Raw genomic sequence first — 16,611 nt, 5'->3', positions numbered from 1 at the left:
GAAGTCTAGCAAGTAAACGGGTTTCCTTGCATAATTTGAATATGAGGACACTGGTAACGTTTAAATTTCACAGATAGGACATACATGACATATTCATAATTCCTGCAAAGTTCTACAGAATTTGAGGTTGGCTGCAAAAGGGACATAGTACCTTTAAAAGGAATGTCTTCTGGTACATAGAGGATACCTGGATAGAAATATACAATGAATTATAAATTAGGTATATTAAATACTTATTGATTACTATTTAATTTCATCACTGTGAATTCTTTCTCAAAATAGATAGATAAATAAATAAATAAATAAATAAATAAATAGGTAAATGAATACAATATATATATGTGTGTGTGTGTGTACGTTTGTCTATGAGTATTATATTTATCAAAATAATGAATAAATAAACATTACCAGAAGGACGTTATGGCGTACCAGTCTTTATAATCTTGTACATGTACAGGATTTTACTTCAAGACGTGTACTTATAATCCCTGGTAAATGATAACGTTGGCTCGATTTAAGAATAGTACGGGCAGACAATAAAGGGTATTTATTTTAGTAATGCAGGGGTGTTTCACAAAGATCCTAAGTTGAACTTATCTCTATATATAAGTTGGACTTAACAATTATGGAAAGCCATTAGCATCCTTGAAAATATTTTATAAAAGTTATTTTAAAAGGCATAAAATGTTGATTAAAATCATTCATATTTTCTATTATCAAGGAAGATTTCATGTTCTTGATGTGGAATTTATGAAAAATCTAAAATACTTGAATTTTTGCTTTTGAATATATTTAATTATAAGGCTACAAATGGCTCTCCATAATTTTTAAGTCCAACTAAGAGTTAAGTTCGACTTAGGATCTTTGTGAAACACCCCCCAGTAGTTTAAAGTATACATTACCTGCGATGCATGCAGTCATGAAGCAAGCGACCGTTCCAGCGATTAGGGCTCAAATTGCCACTGCTGCTAAGTCACCCTTCCTTGAGGGCGCCATAGGTCCTAAAGCACCTAGTACAATGCCTACAGAGCCTATGTTGGCAAAGCCGTAGAGGGCGTAGGTAGCAATCACTTCCGATCGAACCTGTAAAAAAGATTCGGGGGTTGGAATGTTAATTATTGTCAATGGTCGCCTTTAAATATTAAATTATGGCTAATGTCAAAATTGCTCTTGGCTGACGACGGAGAGGGCAACACCAGCAAAACCAGTAGTGTCGCCCGCACAGGCCTTTCTGACTTTTCTGAAGGTTTTTCAGGAGACTGAGGGTCCATGAGACCGCCAGTAACAGCAGTATATTGTTCTCATATCTTTCTCAAGGTTTTTCCGAGTTCTCATATTATCGAAGTTGTCAGTCTCGTTGGCTCTCCAGCAATTGATCTACTGTCCAATATATTAGCAACATTTGTCAATCCCAATATGTGTGTGATTGCAGATGGATAGTAGTAGGAAACCCGGACATCACTGCAGCAGGTAATTACACGCTGCATGCATGCACACTCCTACATACGTCATAGCAAAAGCATATTAACACTCACAGCAAGATGCATGGACATGCAGTATCAGGCTACATAATTATGTACAGTGCATGCATACTACAGTGAATAGGGTGGATCACGTGTCAAAGTGTATAGCTTGTCAATGCCCAATGAGAGTATACAGATTTACTGATTTCATACCCGACCAAGTTTTGTATAAACAAATATACATGTATGTGAAAATTTGATATTTGGTATGGGGTCATGAATATGGTTCAAATGATATTGAAAGCATACGATTTTACAATCGTTGAAATCGAGTCTAAAGTGATGAAATTGTAAGTAATAAAATCGTTATGTTGTGTAGCTCCATCTCAAGACTGATATTACATGTACTTTAGCTTTAAAATAAAACAATGTTTCTTGACTACAATCGAACGATTTGCTATTCCCATTTCGAAATTGTATCAGAAATGCATATTCTGAGATTTTCATGGTTGCAGCTACCATGGAATGGCCTTAGGTGCTATTTGAAATATTTGAAATTTACTGGGAGAAATGTAAACTAAAACAAGAAAACAAAATTACAAAAATTACCACAAAGATCTTGGTAAGATGTTAAAAAAGGAGAAGTTACACATAGCTGCCAAATCTCAATCGCTAATAGCTCACATAGAGAAATAGAGAAATAGAGAAGAAAAGGACAACAGCTTCAAACTGTGAAAAGTTTGGTGAGCGTTTGTTAATGTATTTTTCATTTTGTTTTTGCTTGTTTGTTTGTTTGTTGCTTTTCTCTATTAGGGTAGTAGCATACATACATGTACATGTACAATACTGTCCAGACTTTAGCCTAGGCGTTTAGGTACTACAATTTGCACGAGTACATGTACATGTACATGTACAGTGTAGTTACTCTTATAATTGGAAGGGATACCAAATTAATACAATGTATGTATCAAACATCCACAACTGACACCTTTTACAAGAAATCTAGAGTGAAGTAAAGAATCATTTAAAAAGAAGTACATGTACCGGTACATGTACATTATCAACACTAAAAATGTATGCTAGAAAAATCCCAACACATGCTTTTACAAGGAGAATATGAGTAAAATATTTTTAAATTTCGCACATGGGGTATCCAATATTTGTTACTTGCATATTATTATCAGAACTTGAAATGAAACACAAACAACACTTTGAAACACAAACAAAACATGTACATGTACATTGTGTATGTACAGTATTAGTGAAACATGGAATAACATTAATTATAAGTATACCAAGGAAACACACCACTACATGAAGTCTACAAAATATATGAAAGCTCACTATAAACCTGCTATTAACTTTCAAAGAACAAATTCAGAAAGAAAAATAAACCAAACAGACAAGTACATGTAGGGTAATACAGAAAATATGATCATTAAATGTTACTGTTTAGTACAAGGTGTTACAAATGAAAAAAATACATGTATTTGATAAAAAATCAGAGTGAAATTATGTATAAAAAGCAGCAAACCAAATTACATTGACTGTTATCATATAAAAATGGCAACAAAAAAAGAAAACAAAATTTGAAATCAATTTAAATTGTCAAGATTGACATTTTTGACAATACAGCAATTCTTTTGAGATAGAGTTAGAGCAGAATACTATTTATTGCTTCTTTGTGAATAAACTGGAAACCAAAGAAATAATGAAATGTTTTAATAGATTAAGTTGACAAAAATGTCATTATGATATGGTTTGACAAGTACATGTACATACTGACAGTACACTGAGAAGGGAAAAATATGCACTCTTATGACTCTTTGATTGGCATAATTGTCTGACCCAGTAAAAATAAATTGAATAATTCAGGGCCAATAAATCAAATACTGCTGTTAATTGAATTTGCTTTGAACAGGAAATTTGTATTTGAAGAAAATGTCAAAATATTGTACTTTAAAATCCAGGGGTAATTGGGATTCTGAGTAAGTTTTTTTCTCACTAAAATATTTTATTTCATTTTTTTTTAAATAACTGGTATTCTGAGACCACTTTTTACCTCAAACTTCACCTTTCATCTTATCACGCGTGTTCATTACAGTTTATACGCATGATATGCGCAGCTTCAACCCAACCTTATTTTATGTAAAAGATAAAAATAACATTCAAAATAGGGTAGGGGGTATTTTATCTCTCGGATAAACAGTAAGTGCAGCATTTTTGGACAAGTATGCTGCTAGTCCTGTGATCAAAATTAACACAAAATACTGACTATTTATTGACTATATTTCTAATGGTATGGCAACATGATTTGGGCTATGCAAAAAATGAAATATCCCTAAATAAAGCGAGCGACTTGACAACAATAGAAATCAGAATAACGGCAAACTTACCTTCTCTTTATAACTGTTGCCCAGCATCTGGACGCTCTTCAGGTCGACGGCCCCCTTAAGGCCTTTCTTGCCTTCCTTCTTTTTCCTCTTCTTACAGCAACATTTTTTACAGATACAGAAGCAGCAACAGAGGAGTATAAGGCCTGCCACAATGGCAATGGCTACCACAGCCCATGTTGGAACTAGAAAGGGACAAAACAAGATTTTTAAACAAATTAAAAAATCACCATCTAATCTGCAATATACATGTACGTCTCTGAACGGGCCGAACCTGAATAATAATAAGGTGTATAATTTGTTTTTCCCATCAACATGTTAAGACTCGTTCAGATACATTGTACATGTATGATGATGCAATATTACAACTTTTTTATTCACTTAAAGGTAATACAAAGTTTTCGTATGGGGTCATGAAATTGGTTCAAATTAACGTATTTGAAGCATACGCAGTCTTACAATATTCAATGATCGTTGTCGCGATTGAAATCGAGTGTGAAGTGATGAAATTGGAAATAATAAATTCTTTACAGTGAATATAGCACCCTCTCAAGACTGATATTACTTCAGCTTCAAAACAATTTTTCTTGACTACAATCGACCAATTTGCTATTCCCGTTTGGAAATTACATGTACATAACAGAATTATCATGTACAATGATTTGTGAGCTTCTTTTTTTTTTAGGGGGGGGGGGGGAAGTGTAAATCTGGGAAAAACTTGGGATAGGCCTACTCTTGAAATTGCTGTTTATTCAAGTTATGACAAGCTGAAAAGTTTAGACCATCCAAGCATTTGTGAGTAGTCCCCTATACCCATATATGTGTGCAGTGCCTGTGATCTCCAGCAAGACCAAGTCCATTTCAATCATTTCGATCATTCCCAAACTTCACAAGACACATCAATTCTTACGTACATACATAACATTTACATGTACGTAATCAACCTTGCATCCATTGCTTCCAACCTGTTTCTATCACATTGTTCTTGCATGACTAAAACTCATCTTTGTCTTCAAGCTTTTTGAACTTTCGTAAAATAAGAAAAATAATATTGGATTCTTATATAGCGCACGTATCGACCTTGCAAGGTCCTCAAGGCGCTCTAACAGTACCCGGCTATGCTAGGCTGCCGATTTCGACGCTCACAACATTTAAGGAATTCCTTCCTACCGGTACCCATTTAACACCAATGTAACTGTGCAGGTATATTTCATGCCAAGACGGTTGGGCACGAGAATAGGGGAAACATTGTGTTCACTTACAAGGAATTTTATCCATCACGTCGCTTATCTTGTTCTTCATGTTGGTGCCCGCATTTGCAAAGGCACCTCCAATGCCTCCTCCTCCTCCTCCCCCGCCATCCGCAGCGCCCTCTGTGGGGCGGGGGGTGCAGCTGCGGACTCATTAGGGACTGCTGCTTGTGAGACCTCTGGGTCGGCCATTCTTTTGTGTGGTGTTTATACTACGGTCTGGATGGATTTGCAAAGCACGGCGACATCAATATCTGCACAAAAGAAATAAAAGGATGGTTTTGTAAGAATTTGAATTTTAAAGGCATCATTTAAAGCCCCACTGTCCTACTTGTAGCTATTTGCTCCCTCTATACACTGTATCTATAAAACTTCCCCTATCAGTGCCTGTTGGTTCCCCATGATCCTCTATTTCTTACATGTATGTTATTTGAGAGCTGAGTTGAGCCACCTGTTAGTGACCTCGCTGTGTGGTCTAATCCCTCCTAGTCACACTAGTGTTGATAAGCTGTAACAATGTTAAATCTGAGATGCATGCCCCTACTGTATGTGTTATCAGTGTCTGTGACATGGTGTAATATTGAAGCCCTAAACAAATTGCTATTCAAAATGATCAAGCAGTGCCTCAAAAAAGTAAAAATCTTTGAGTGACCGGTTTTACCATACTCGTTTTCTCCAATAGACTGTAGTGTTATGAAAACCGTCAGGAAAACACACAATTTGATTTTGATTTCCAGTCATAAATTTTGATAATCAGACAGAAGATCGGCTTGTAAAAGTCATGGGGTTCCTGACTGACTTTAAGGTTTTTAATTATCATTGCAGCATTCTTGAGCTAAATCCAGGATTTTTTTTCAGAATCTGAGACAAAGTTACCCAATCCCTTTAAGGTTTGTAGAATAATAAAATACATTTGTAAAATGTACATGTCATGAACATGTGATTACCCCGACCAATGAAAATTTTCTGCACAGTATAAAGAACTGTTGGTTTACAAATGCATTGTACATGTGTACTGTGAACTTTCGGGTGCATGAAATTTTTCTGAATATTGCGAGTGGTTCAGAAAATGTTCAAGCCGTGTAATAATTGACTCATAAATGACAAATCACTAAATTCTTGCAATTTCCTAAAGTTTTGTGTTAAGAAATTTTTCTGGTTTTACAGTTCTAACTGTATGGCTACATTTATGCAATCCACTATTAAACTGATAAAGAAATGGGTTGCATACACACTTGAACAGTTAACAGATGTTTAATGAGGCCCCAAACAGCCGATTGTACACCATATACTGTCACATTAGGGACTGTTAGATTTGCACAACGACAACGTGGATTGCTACGATCGACATCCTTTTAATGCACTGCCTTGAATGGACGTCACACGTATCAGTCCACGCAAATCTAAAACTCCCTAATATCCCCTTTTAAAGAGCCTGTCACTTACACATGAACTTGCCATTTATAACACTTGTGTAAGTGTAGGAACAATAGTGCAGTTAGTGATGTAAACGCGGTTGATCCCTATATAGATTATTGATTGTAACAGTATGGCATCATGCTGTGCATGTACATGTACATGTATGTACTGTATACATGTATGCATGTATGCACTGAATACCAGTAATCTTTACTTCATGTACATGTACAGTATCTCAATTAGTCAATCAAAACAATTCCAGCACACATTTTTTTATAATACTTCTTGCATTCCAGCAATCTAACATGTAGCTTTAATAGTGCCAAGACAATGCATCTCCAATTACAGATTCCCATGGAGTTTAAACGAAAGCAAAGGAATCATCAAATTGGTCACATAACATGACACATCTAGCAGCTGACTCCTGATAAGAAGCCAGCAATATTGATAAAATGCTCTCCCTGAATCATAGATAGAAACCATCTTCCTACCTGTGCTGATTTTCCAACATTTCAACCACATAAACACTGCAATGCACCTCTGTAATTGCGTACAGTATGTTCAAATGTTCAATACGAAGCATAAGAATACAGCACTATACACACAGCTGAAGAAAAGAAAAAGAATGTATTTCTATCACAAGCCTCCGTCTTAAGTGTGTATTGGGTGTACAAAATGACATCCACCCCTATTATTACAATGCCTTCGTCATAGCAAGCTGTAATCTCGTTCGCTGGACTTCGTACGACAACGAAATGATATCAAAAATGAAATACAAACAAATTGAAACTACATGTACCAAAGGAACAAGAAATTTACAAAGTTACAAGTTAAAAAAAAAAAAAAACAGTCATTCACCATTTTTCTTTGCATCAGATATTTCAAATTGTCAATGAAAGCATTCCACAATAAATGCCAAAACATGTGTACTGCTGATTGATTGTTATGTTTGATTGGTATGTTTAATTTATTGAGGAATGTCTAAATCGTGTAGCCACTCAAATGTAGTTGAAGTTGTTCCACATGCACTAGGTGGTTGGTTTGCTCACTACTGTTATGTGTAAATAAATGACCTAGGGCCTACATGTATAAAATGGACCCATACACTTTTATCAAGAACACAATTCCGGAGCTTAACGTGCAGCACAATAAGATATTGTAATGAACAACAGTCTTTAGCTTAAAAATCCATATTCATTATGGCGGTACAAACAAACTTCATGTACATGTACAAGTACATGTATGTTCAGTGTGAAGAAATAGTATTAATGAAAATGAAAATCAGATGTGGTGTTCCTCAAGGTTCAGTTTTAGGACCGACATTGTTCAAACTTGATCAGTATCTGATAATTTCAATTTCAGATTATTCCTGATGACTCATTTATTTCATACCTTCATACAAATCTAGAGGAATACACATGTAGGTGTCAATGAAGCGAATGTAATCAAGAAAATACAAGAATGATGCATTAATGGTGCAAATACATGTAGGCTTACTGCCAACTCAATGAAAACGAAACGCATGATAAAGATCAACTTGAGTTTCTGGTAAAAAAATTATTAAAAAAATTCTCACAGAATCAAACGAAACTTACACTGAATATTCAAGATTACATATAAATGTCATTTGCCAAACAATTTTGGTAGAAAATGTATACTGGCTGAGTAATGAGCATAGAAAGATAAGGAAATCAAGGTAAGTAACCCTGACACCATTTGTGTACTGGTAGTCCAATATACATCTTTCTGTGTACAGTGCTTGTTACTTTACCAAGACTGGGCCAAATTTATTATGATTTTGATGACTCCAGAACCTTGCAGTACACACCAATACTTACAGTACATGCTACATCAACTTTTGATCCATTTGATCTGATCCATTCCACACCTTTTCTTTCACAATGCAATCGCACGACCAGAACTAAACTTTATCTTTAATTGGCAGCAGAAGAAGAAAAAAAAATGATTTTCTTGAAAACTGGAAATACTGTAGCAGGAGAGGAAGTGAAGAGGTTGATGAAGCAACCTTTGAACAAGTACATGTACATGTAGGTATAACAACTGATAAACATCCAAGTTGGCACAGTCACATTTCGAAACGTTAATTCATGTAAAATGTTTACGAGTAGGCATTCTATTCCGGTTGCAACATTTTGTCCCAAAATATTGGTTTTTATTATAAGGCATTCAGAGCTGCAACCATATGAAATCCAGGTGTGGGGGAGTATGTATATACCGTATTTGCCGGCGTAAAGGCCGCAGTATTTTTGGAAGAGAAAATATCAAAATGTCGGGGTGCGGCCTATGCAGCGAAAGAGTAAAAAAAGATTTTTTTTTTTTTTTTTTTTTTTTTTTTTAAGTTTCGATTTATGGCGCTATGCCTGGCAATGTCTCCCAGCTCAGTAATCAGTGTGTTGACTCACCACTCGGAAACTACAACAACACTAAAATTTGTCTGTCATCTTGGTTTGAAAGTAATCTTTCTAATAGATCTCAATATGTAGTTTATAATAATAATTCCTCAATTTTTTTTATATAACAAATGGTGTACCACAAGGTTCTATCCTAGGACCTGGTACTCTATTGTTTTTAATTCACATTAATGATCTTACACATTCTTCTAATAACGACATTGTTACTATTATTTGTGACAAGTTTACAAGCACAAATCAGCGCTTTTAACTGCACCTCGATATTAAATGAAGGTCCTTCCCCGCGTGGGTTTTCGGCAACAAAACAACAAAACAATCGCCGGCAAATACGGTACTGTACATGTACTGTACATGTACTGTACATGTACATACATGTACAAGAGTATCTTTAATTGTGAATTGTATACCCCAATATGGCAGTGCGTGCCATCACATCTACATGTACATGTAGTTACTGGTGGCCTTGGCGGGCTCATGCTCACTTTCTATTTCAAGATGTAAAAATCCTCAATGTTTTTTATACGGTATGCACCACTTACATGTACATGTACATGTAACTGTACAATGTATGACCAGAGTAATAATAACATACCCTACTCTTTGTTAGATTATTGTGATACAATTACAGCGCAAATGTTCAACAAGACAAAAAGAAGTTTGACATGTACATGTACAAATAACAGTTTTTTCTAGAAACCGAATGGCCCAAAGGCAGTCAATTGGGAGTTTGTTGGAACATGTAGTTGGTTTGGCGGTGTGACCGTGAGTAATCGAAATTCATTGTTACCTCGAAGGTGAGTTGTGGGTAACCGACGAGTCCTCCGAAGTATCCAAGCAAAGCGTTCACGAGGGCCAGGAGAGAAAGAAAAGCTATGAGGTTTGCAGCGACGTTCAGGACCAGTGGAATGGCTTGCGATGCTCCATTAGCAGCTGCTTCAATGACGTTTAGCTCGTCCCTAAAACAATGAAGGTATTTATCTTTAAACATCCTTAAAAATGGGTTTCGACTTCTGAAAAGGGCGAAAATGTGGAAAATATCACTATAGAACTGCCACAGTTGGATGCTTTCTTTTGAAATGTCCTCATAGTCCAACTGAAAATGCGTAAAACAGTTTAAAGGAATCTAACAAAAAAAGTTAAAAAGTTATATAATTTAATGACGTAATCACTATACGGATGGGCACTTCAAATCGGCTGCATCTGTAATGACCCTGCGAGGTAGTGCAAAACAACTCTCCCTCTTGTTTCATCATACAAAATGACTACAATGTCAATTTTTCTCAATTTATATCTCAGGAAGGTATTTCCTATTTAGAGGACCTATATTATGCTATTCATAATATATTTTGAGTAGTGCTCTAATGGAAAAGGCAATTAGGAGAAAAACAAATGTAATGATACTTTTTACGAAACGAGCGGGAGATTTGTCCGTGGCAACGTTACAATCCACTGACAAAACTGGCAATTTGAGATTGTCATAGATTTAGTGATCTCATATGCCAAACATTCATAACTCTCTTATTCTTGGAGTGCAATTTATTTCAAGCTGTCACTATTATGTTTCTTTTATTTTTCTGCTTTCATACAAAAAAGTGCTCACTAACCCCCCCCCCCCCCCCCCCCCCCCCCCCTACTGAGCGAATTTTCGGCCGGCGCGATTTTCAAATCTTCGGGAGGAAAAAAAAAAAAATTGGGCCCCCTCCCCTAATAAATCCTGGATCCGCACCTGGTCCCACGAACCCATATATATGTGCAGTGCTGTTCAGTCAACTTAGAAAAAGAAAAAAGGGAATGATTCCAAAATACTATAGATGCAATACACAATTATTCTTGCAGTTATAAGACTCGAGCCAATATAACTATTATTGTTTTACGAACATGTAATCCTGATATCCAGCTCAAGGCCATCCAATATTATATAATTATAATTCCTCCCTACCCTTTATCCAACACCATGTCCTCCTCGGTGATGTGCTTCGATTTCTCGGTCTCTGGGTAGAAGAGCTTCGACATCGCCAGAGCTGCGGGGGCCGACATCACCAAGGCGGTTATGAGATGGGTCGCATCGATACCGTAGAGAATGTACGCTCCAAGGGTGCTTCCTGCAACGGTCGCGAAGCCACCCGTCATGACGGCGTGGATCTCAGAGCGCGTCATGTCCTTCAGGTACGGCTTGATCAATAGTGGCGCCTCCGTCTATATAGTAGAGAAAATGTGTTGGTTTTGTTACCTGAAATTATGTTTCATGTCTTTATGAACGAATTTAGGCGCTTAAAAACTCCCCAAAATAGAAAACTGTAATCATATCTACGTAATGGCTTGGAAAGATATTACTCCTGTACAATATACATTCATGTTATTTCACATATTGCTTTTCTAATGATGCTTTTATAATTTCTTATTACCATGCGTTGCCTGCTTAGTTTAGTGATTCGAAGGCAAATAGAAATCTTTTATTTTGAAAAAAATTCTCTGAAATTTGTCTTATGAAGAAAAGAAGAAAAAAAAATCATTTAGTTTTGATAGCTATAAAAAGATAGTAACCCACTGTATAAATTCACATTTTCTTCTATTCCACGATGTTGTTTCAGCATTACTGTTACCATGCCAACAAAGATCTTGACTTCTTTGTTCATTGATTCGAAGGCAAACATTAATGTCATATTAGAAAGAAAGTGTCTCTAAGATTAACTTTTCAATGGAATGATCATTAAGTAGTCATAGCTTGGAAAACACTACCGTAGTATCATGTTACTATGCCAACGAAAATGTTGATTGCTTTTTTTTATAGTGATTCGGAGGCAAACATTAATGTTGCCTGCTGCATTGAGAGATTCCATGTCTTCATAGTGCGTTGCTTCCACCAGACTACTTTCTGGATGACAGCCTGCATCACGCCCAGTACTAAAGCACCGAGATGACAGCGCTAAAATAGATGTAGTCAGAGATGATGGGAAAGACCTGAGAAAAATTAAAATGTGGAAGAGAAAAGATATGGCAGGAATTAATTCCTTGAAATGCTAGAGCGCCGCAGTGGCTGCCTTGCTAAAGCCAGGGTAATAATCAGGGCGGCGCCAGGAGCGTCACAACGTGACGGACATGTGCGCCATCTAAGAAGCCACCATTATTATTATTATTATTATTATTATCACAACAGCCACAGATGCGGGGAAAGAAAATCTCGATGTTGATACCGTTACAGAATATCCAAACATAAAGATTAAATTTAAAAGTTAGATAATTGAAATGTAAAATATATGATGATGAGTTTAATTCGGAGCAGTTTATGTTCTGTCATCCCCTCCCCTCCCCTAAATAATAATAATAATGGAAGCTTAAGGAGGTCAGGCTCTTGCTGTGTTGCACATATGTTATTTAGAAAGGCATTATGATACATAAAAACACATTGAACACATTGGTATAAGAAATGAGCCATCCTCCAAGAAGTATGTTTATAGTTATGCAATGATAATGCTATTTGGAGATGAAAGATTATGCATGAAACATCAAATAGTTCTTTATTGTATCAACGGCTCATCGTTATGTCCCGATACTTTAATTTCGGGATAAGTAGGGTTTGCTATTTACTACCAATCTAAAAGTGTCCAAGTATCTTGCCATGACCATGTCGTCGACTAGGTTAAACTTAATAATGTTCCTGGAAATTTTCACCGAGTAGGAAGATTGCGCCAGAAGAGGATAAATTGAGGAACTAGTAAACTGAATCACTGAGTCACTCGAATAGAACATAGCATGGATATGTCCTTAGGATAAATAAGCCCAACAACACCTGCAGGGCAAGTCCCCAAAAGTCGCCCTCCACGCGACCCAGAAGCAGGTTTGAGGAGAATAAGAGCTACATCTATATTGCGCACGTATCCGTCCTACTACAATTACAGGGTCATATCTGAACAAAGCTGTTATTTACTTGTTGGCGTGAAAATGACATCCTCCATTGTCCCGTCGTTGTATTCTACGTAGACCACATATCTACTGCCGGGGACCAGCCCCTCGAAGGTGGAGAACAGAGGGCACTTCTGGTTGGTTGGGAGACACATGAGCATGTCACTTCATAGGGTGCTGCAGAGTTCCTTCAGACATACTTGCCTACCGTTGGTAGTAGCATCCAGCCAGATGATGACCTGAAGGTTGGTGTTGGAGACGGTTGGTGTTGGTGTGGCTTGTTGTTCAGGATTCAAGAAGCAATCTTTAATGCCATGTATATGGTCAGGAACATGACTTCCATAGGGTTACATACAACATAGATATTTGTAAATTAATGGTTAAGAAACTGAGAAACTGTGGTGGAAGTGGTAATGATGCCCAACTCTATGTGGCATTCAAGCAAGATGTTGACCATACATCAGCATGTCTCTGTATTGAGAATTGTATCAGCGATATGCAGCAATGGATGGAGAGAAACTTCCTGAAACTAAAAAATGAGAAAACTATCTTGTACTCATCGGCTCTCTTCACCAGCATTCTGTCTGTGACTTGCTAGAACTTACAATTAATGGTGTTGTCCTGCCTGTTTCAGATGCTGTTAGAGATTTAGGTGTCTATCTTGACAAATTCCTGGACATGGATGGACATATCTCAGCTATCTGTAAGAGTGCATACTATCATTTGTGGAACATTGCCAAAGTTTGAAAGTATCTCTCTATTTCAGATGCTGCAAAAGTCCTCCATGCCCTTTTCACATCGCGAGTGGACTGCTGCAATGCGGTCCTTGCTTGCATTCCTCAGCCTCAAGACTACAGAGAGTCCTAAAGTTCAGACATTAGTAAGAAAATATGAACAGGTTATTCCAATCTGGCTTCCTGTGTCAAAGAGAATCAAATATAAGATCCTAATGCTGGTTTTCAATGCACTCCACAATGCTGCTCTTGATTATATCAAGGATCTCCTTGCCATGAAGCAAAGCCTATTATTTATTCAACTAATTTATTTTATTTCAATATTATTTCACTACAGTTGCACACTTCAGCCAGAGGTTGTTCTTCAGAGCGCCCGTAAAACACGTCGTACAACAAAGAAATATATAAACATATACACATCAAATCAACTTAAATAGATAGACAATACTTCACAAATAAACTGCATTTGAAAGGATTAAAAAGAAATGAAATGAAATGTCTTTATCCTTTTCGACCTTCTGCATCCCCTCTGTTTGTAGTCCTTTGTAGCCAAACCACCCACTACGGCCATTGGGCATTTGGAAACGTGGCTCCAGTTATGTGGAACAGACTGCCCAGTGACGTTAGAAACATCACTTGTCTTACTAGTGGGGCTCGTTGTTGTCGTTCTGACCTGTTAGAAAGTTCAGGATTCAAGATTCAGAATCAAGATGCAAGTTTTATTGTCCACAAATAGTCAGAAATTTGACTATCATAAGCGTTACAAAGAACATAAGACATATGCATAGACATAAAGGCAAAGAAACTGTGTTGGAAGTGGTAATGAGAAGTGGATTGAGATTTGAGATGGATGGGTCATATGTTGAGAAGGGAAGATGATGAACCTGTGAAAGGAGCATGGGATCTGGAAGTGGATGGCATAAGAGGGAAAGGATGACTAAAGATTTTATGGAAAGATATGATGAAGAAAGCAGTGAGGTTGCTCTAAATGAGGAGGATGATATTCGATGTCACCGTTGTAATGTTGAAGGCACTGCCAAGGGAACCTAGTGTATTTCAGAAATATATAGGAATGTGAAGACAGTAGAAGAAGGTATCTTGAGGAGAACAAAAAGAGCCATGACATTGGGTAGCCTTCCGGTCTTCAGTATCTGCCTGGGGGAGGCCATATGCTCTCATATAGTGTCTTCTTCCAGGTTTTGTGATAAATTTCTAAATTGATTTTTTTCTTTCTACGTATCTATGCTTCGCGGCTGCATACTATTAATAATAATAGTAATGCAGACATTTATCATGCGCAAAATATCCACCCAGATGGTGCTCAAGGCACTACTAATAATCAGATTAAATGTATTACAAATAATATGCTGAAAGTGCTTAAAATAGAACAGAACAAAAGATAATTAGGGGAAAATACTTTTCATTAGATAGATGTTTTTATATTTGTCTGAAAGTGATCGACAGTTTCAATGATTTTGGAAGTCTGTTCCACGAGCGGAAAGCTGCAGAGATAATCGCTCCCCCCTGATCGTTTAGCTTTGTGGACAATTACAATAGATTCATTTTAAAAGCAGAGACCAGAGCGACATGGCTTGTGATGATTGATGAGAGAAGAGATGTATTGTGGCTCTGCTTAAAGCTAACATTGTAGTTACTCACTTGGACTGATCTTGACAGGGTTGCTTCTGGTCTGGGCCATTCCTGCACCAGCGAGCGTGGTGATGTTCACCTCAACACCTGGTCCGTCCATCAAACCCATGATCGTTCTCTCCAACTGCAAAGAGATCCTGTCGAACACATTGATAGGACTGTATGGACCACTGCCGTCGTCGTACATGATCTCGTAACCGACGAGCTGGCTTTCAGGACGAGACCACTGCAGGGTGACAGAGTCTTCGGTGACCCAAGTAAAGACAGCGCGCACTGGCTCCAGAGGTACTGTAACAGATAAGATAATAGTAATAAAAATAGTAATAATAATAACAATAATAATACTAATGATAAAAATAATAATGATAATAATATCAACAATTATAGTTCTTTGTGTCACATTATGTCTCTATGTGCTTCGAAAGGACTTTGATATCATTAGCTGGCTTTAGCTCCAGCACCCGCAGTGCTCAGTGTATTCAAGGATTACATCCTATGCAGGTACCCACTTACCACACCTTGGTTAAGTGTGGCAAATGTAGATTAATATCTTGCAAAAGGATGATGGTACTGCGGCAGGGGTTTGAACCTTGGACCTGGTGGTTCACATTACAGAGACTTATCCACTAGACCACAACACCTCTCTAGACATGGAAGGTAATTGGAGCACCAAGAATGTCAAGTCTGACCAACATGAGCGGTATACAAGAACGGACTATTATTGGTAGAAGAAGTGATAAATAATGATAATAATATTTGATTCTTTTATATCGCACGTATCGACCTTGCAAGGTCCTCAAGGCACTCCAACATTACCCGGCTATGCTAGGCTGCCGATTTCGACACTCACAGCATTTAAGGAATTCCTTCCTACCGGTTCCCATTTAGGACGTGGGTGGAGAGTGGCAAGTGTAGATTAATTAATGTCTTGCCAAAGGACATTAGTGCCGCGGCGGGACTCGAACCGGGACCCTGTGATTCACAGTCCGACGACTTATCCACTACGCCACAACACCTCCTCTTGCAGATAAACATGTACATGTACAGAGTTTCAAAGGTACACATGTAAATGTATATTGCTTTAAATAGAATAGCAAACTTCAAGGAATCCTCCTGAAAATGTCATTCATGTGATAATACCCTGCCAAACACAATTATATGTGTGTGTCTGGCGTAATTGGCAGACGTGGAACAGCGCCCCATGCACATCGATCTGGTATATTATAAGGGTTAAAGGCTCCGTACAGTTTTGGTAAGCCCTCAAAAACCTTTCGTCAAATTTCTTTGATTTTAGATGATATAAATAGCAAGATACTAGCAATACTGTGAAGTTATCCTCCTCGAGTGAAATAGAAATATAGAAAAAA

The 16,611-nt window shown here is 37.3% G+C and overlaps 2 protein-coding genes across 3 annotated transcripts in view; both read right to left on the bottom strand.

Moving 5' to 3' along the window:
- Positions 1-154: 154 nt before the first annotated feature.
- LOC583153 (synaptotagmin-1) lies at positions 155-7,513 on the bottom strand. The gene is made up of 5 exons (XM_030987760.1): positions 7,017-7,513; positions 5,119-5,360; positions 3,860-4,041; positions 903-1,083; positions 155-187 (listed from the first exon to the last, which is right to left on the bottom strand). The coding sequence occupies exons 2-4, from the start codon at positions 5,156-5,158 to the stop codon at positions 952-954; spliced, it is 354 nt and encodes a 117-aa protein (XP_030843620.1). The 5' UTR covers positions 5,159-5,360; positions 7,017-7,513; the 3' UTR covers positions 155-187; positions 903-951.
- A 3,478-nt stretch (positions 7,514-10,991) lies between these two features.
- Positions 10,992-16,611, bottom strand: part of LOC105437023 (fibronectin-like) — a 31,941-nt gene continuing 26,321 nt past the window's right edge. The window contains exons 6-7 of one of the 2 annotated variants that reach the window (XM_030987759.1): positions 15,254-15,532; positions 10,992-11,153 (exon numbers count right to left, since the gene is read on the bottom strand). In XM_030987759.1, the coding sequence (XP_030843619.1) occupies positions 11,101-11,153; positions 15,254-15,532 (332 nt within the window). In that variant the 3' untranslated portion in view covers positions 10,992-11,100. Of the gene's footprint in view, positions 11,154-11,773; positions 11,919-12,885; positions 15,533-16,611 lie in introns of those variants that run through there. The other variant, XR_004064466.1, reaches the window with a different exon arrangement.

The sequence above is a fragment of the Strongylocentrotus purpuratus genome, unplaced genomic scaffold, assembly GCF_000002235.5.
Source record: "Strongylocentrotus purpuratus isolate Spur 01 unplaced genomic scaffold, Spur_5.0 spur5_scaffold_17, whole genome shotgun sequence".
Classification (NCBI taxonomy): Eukaryota; Metazoa; Echinodermata; class Echinoidea; order Camarodonta; family Strongylocentrotidae; genus Strongylocentrotus; species Strongylocentrotus purpuratus.
Note: the sequence above shows the minus strand (reverse complement) of the source record. Positions and strands in the feature narration are given on the sequence as shown.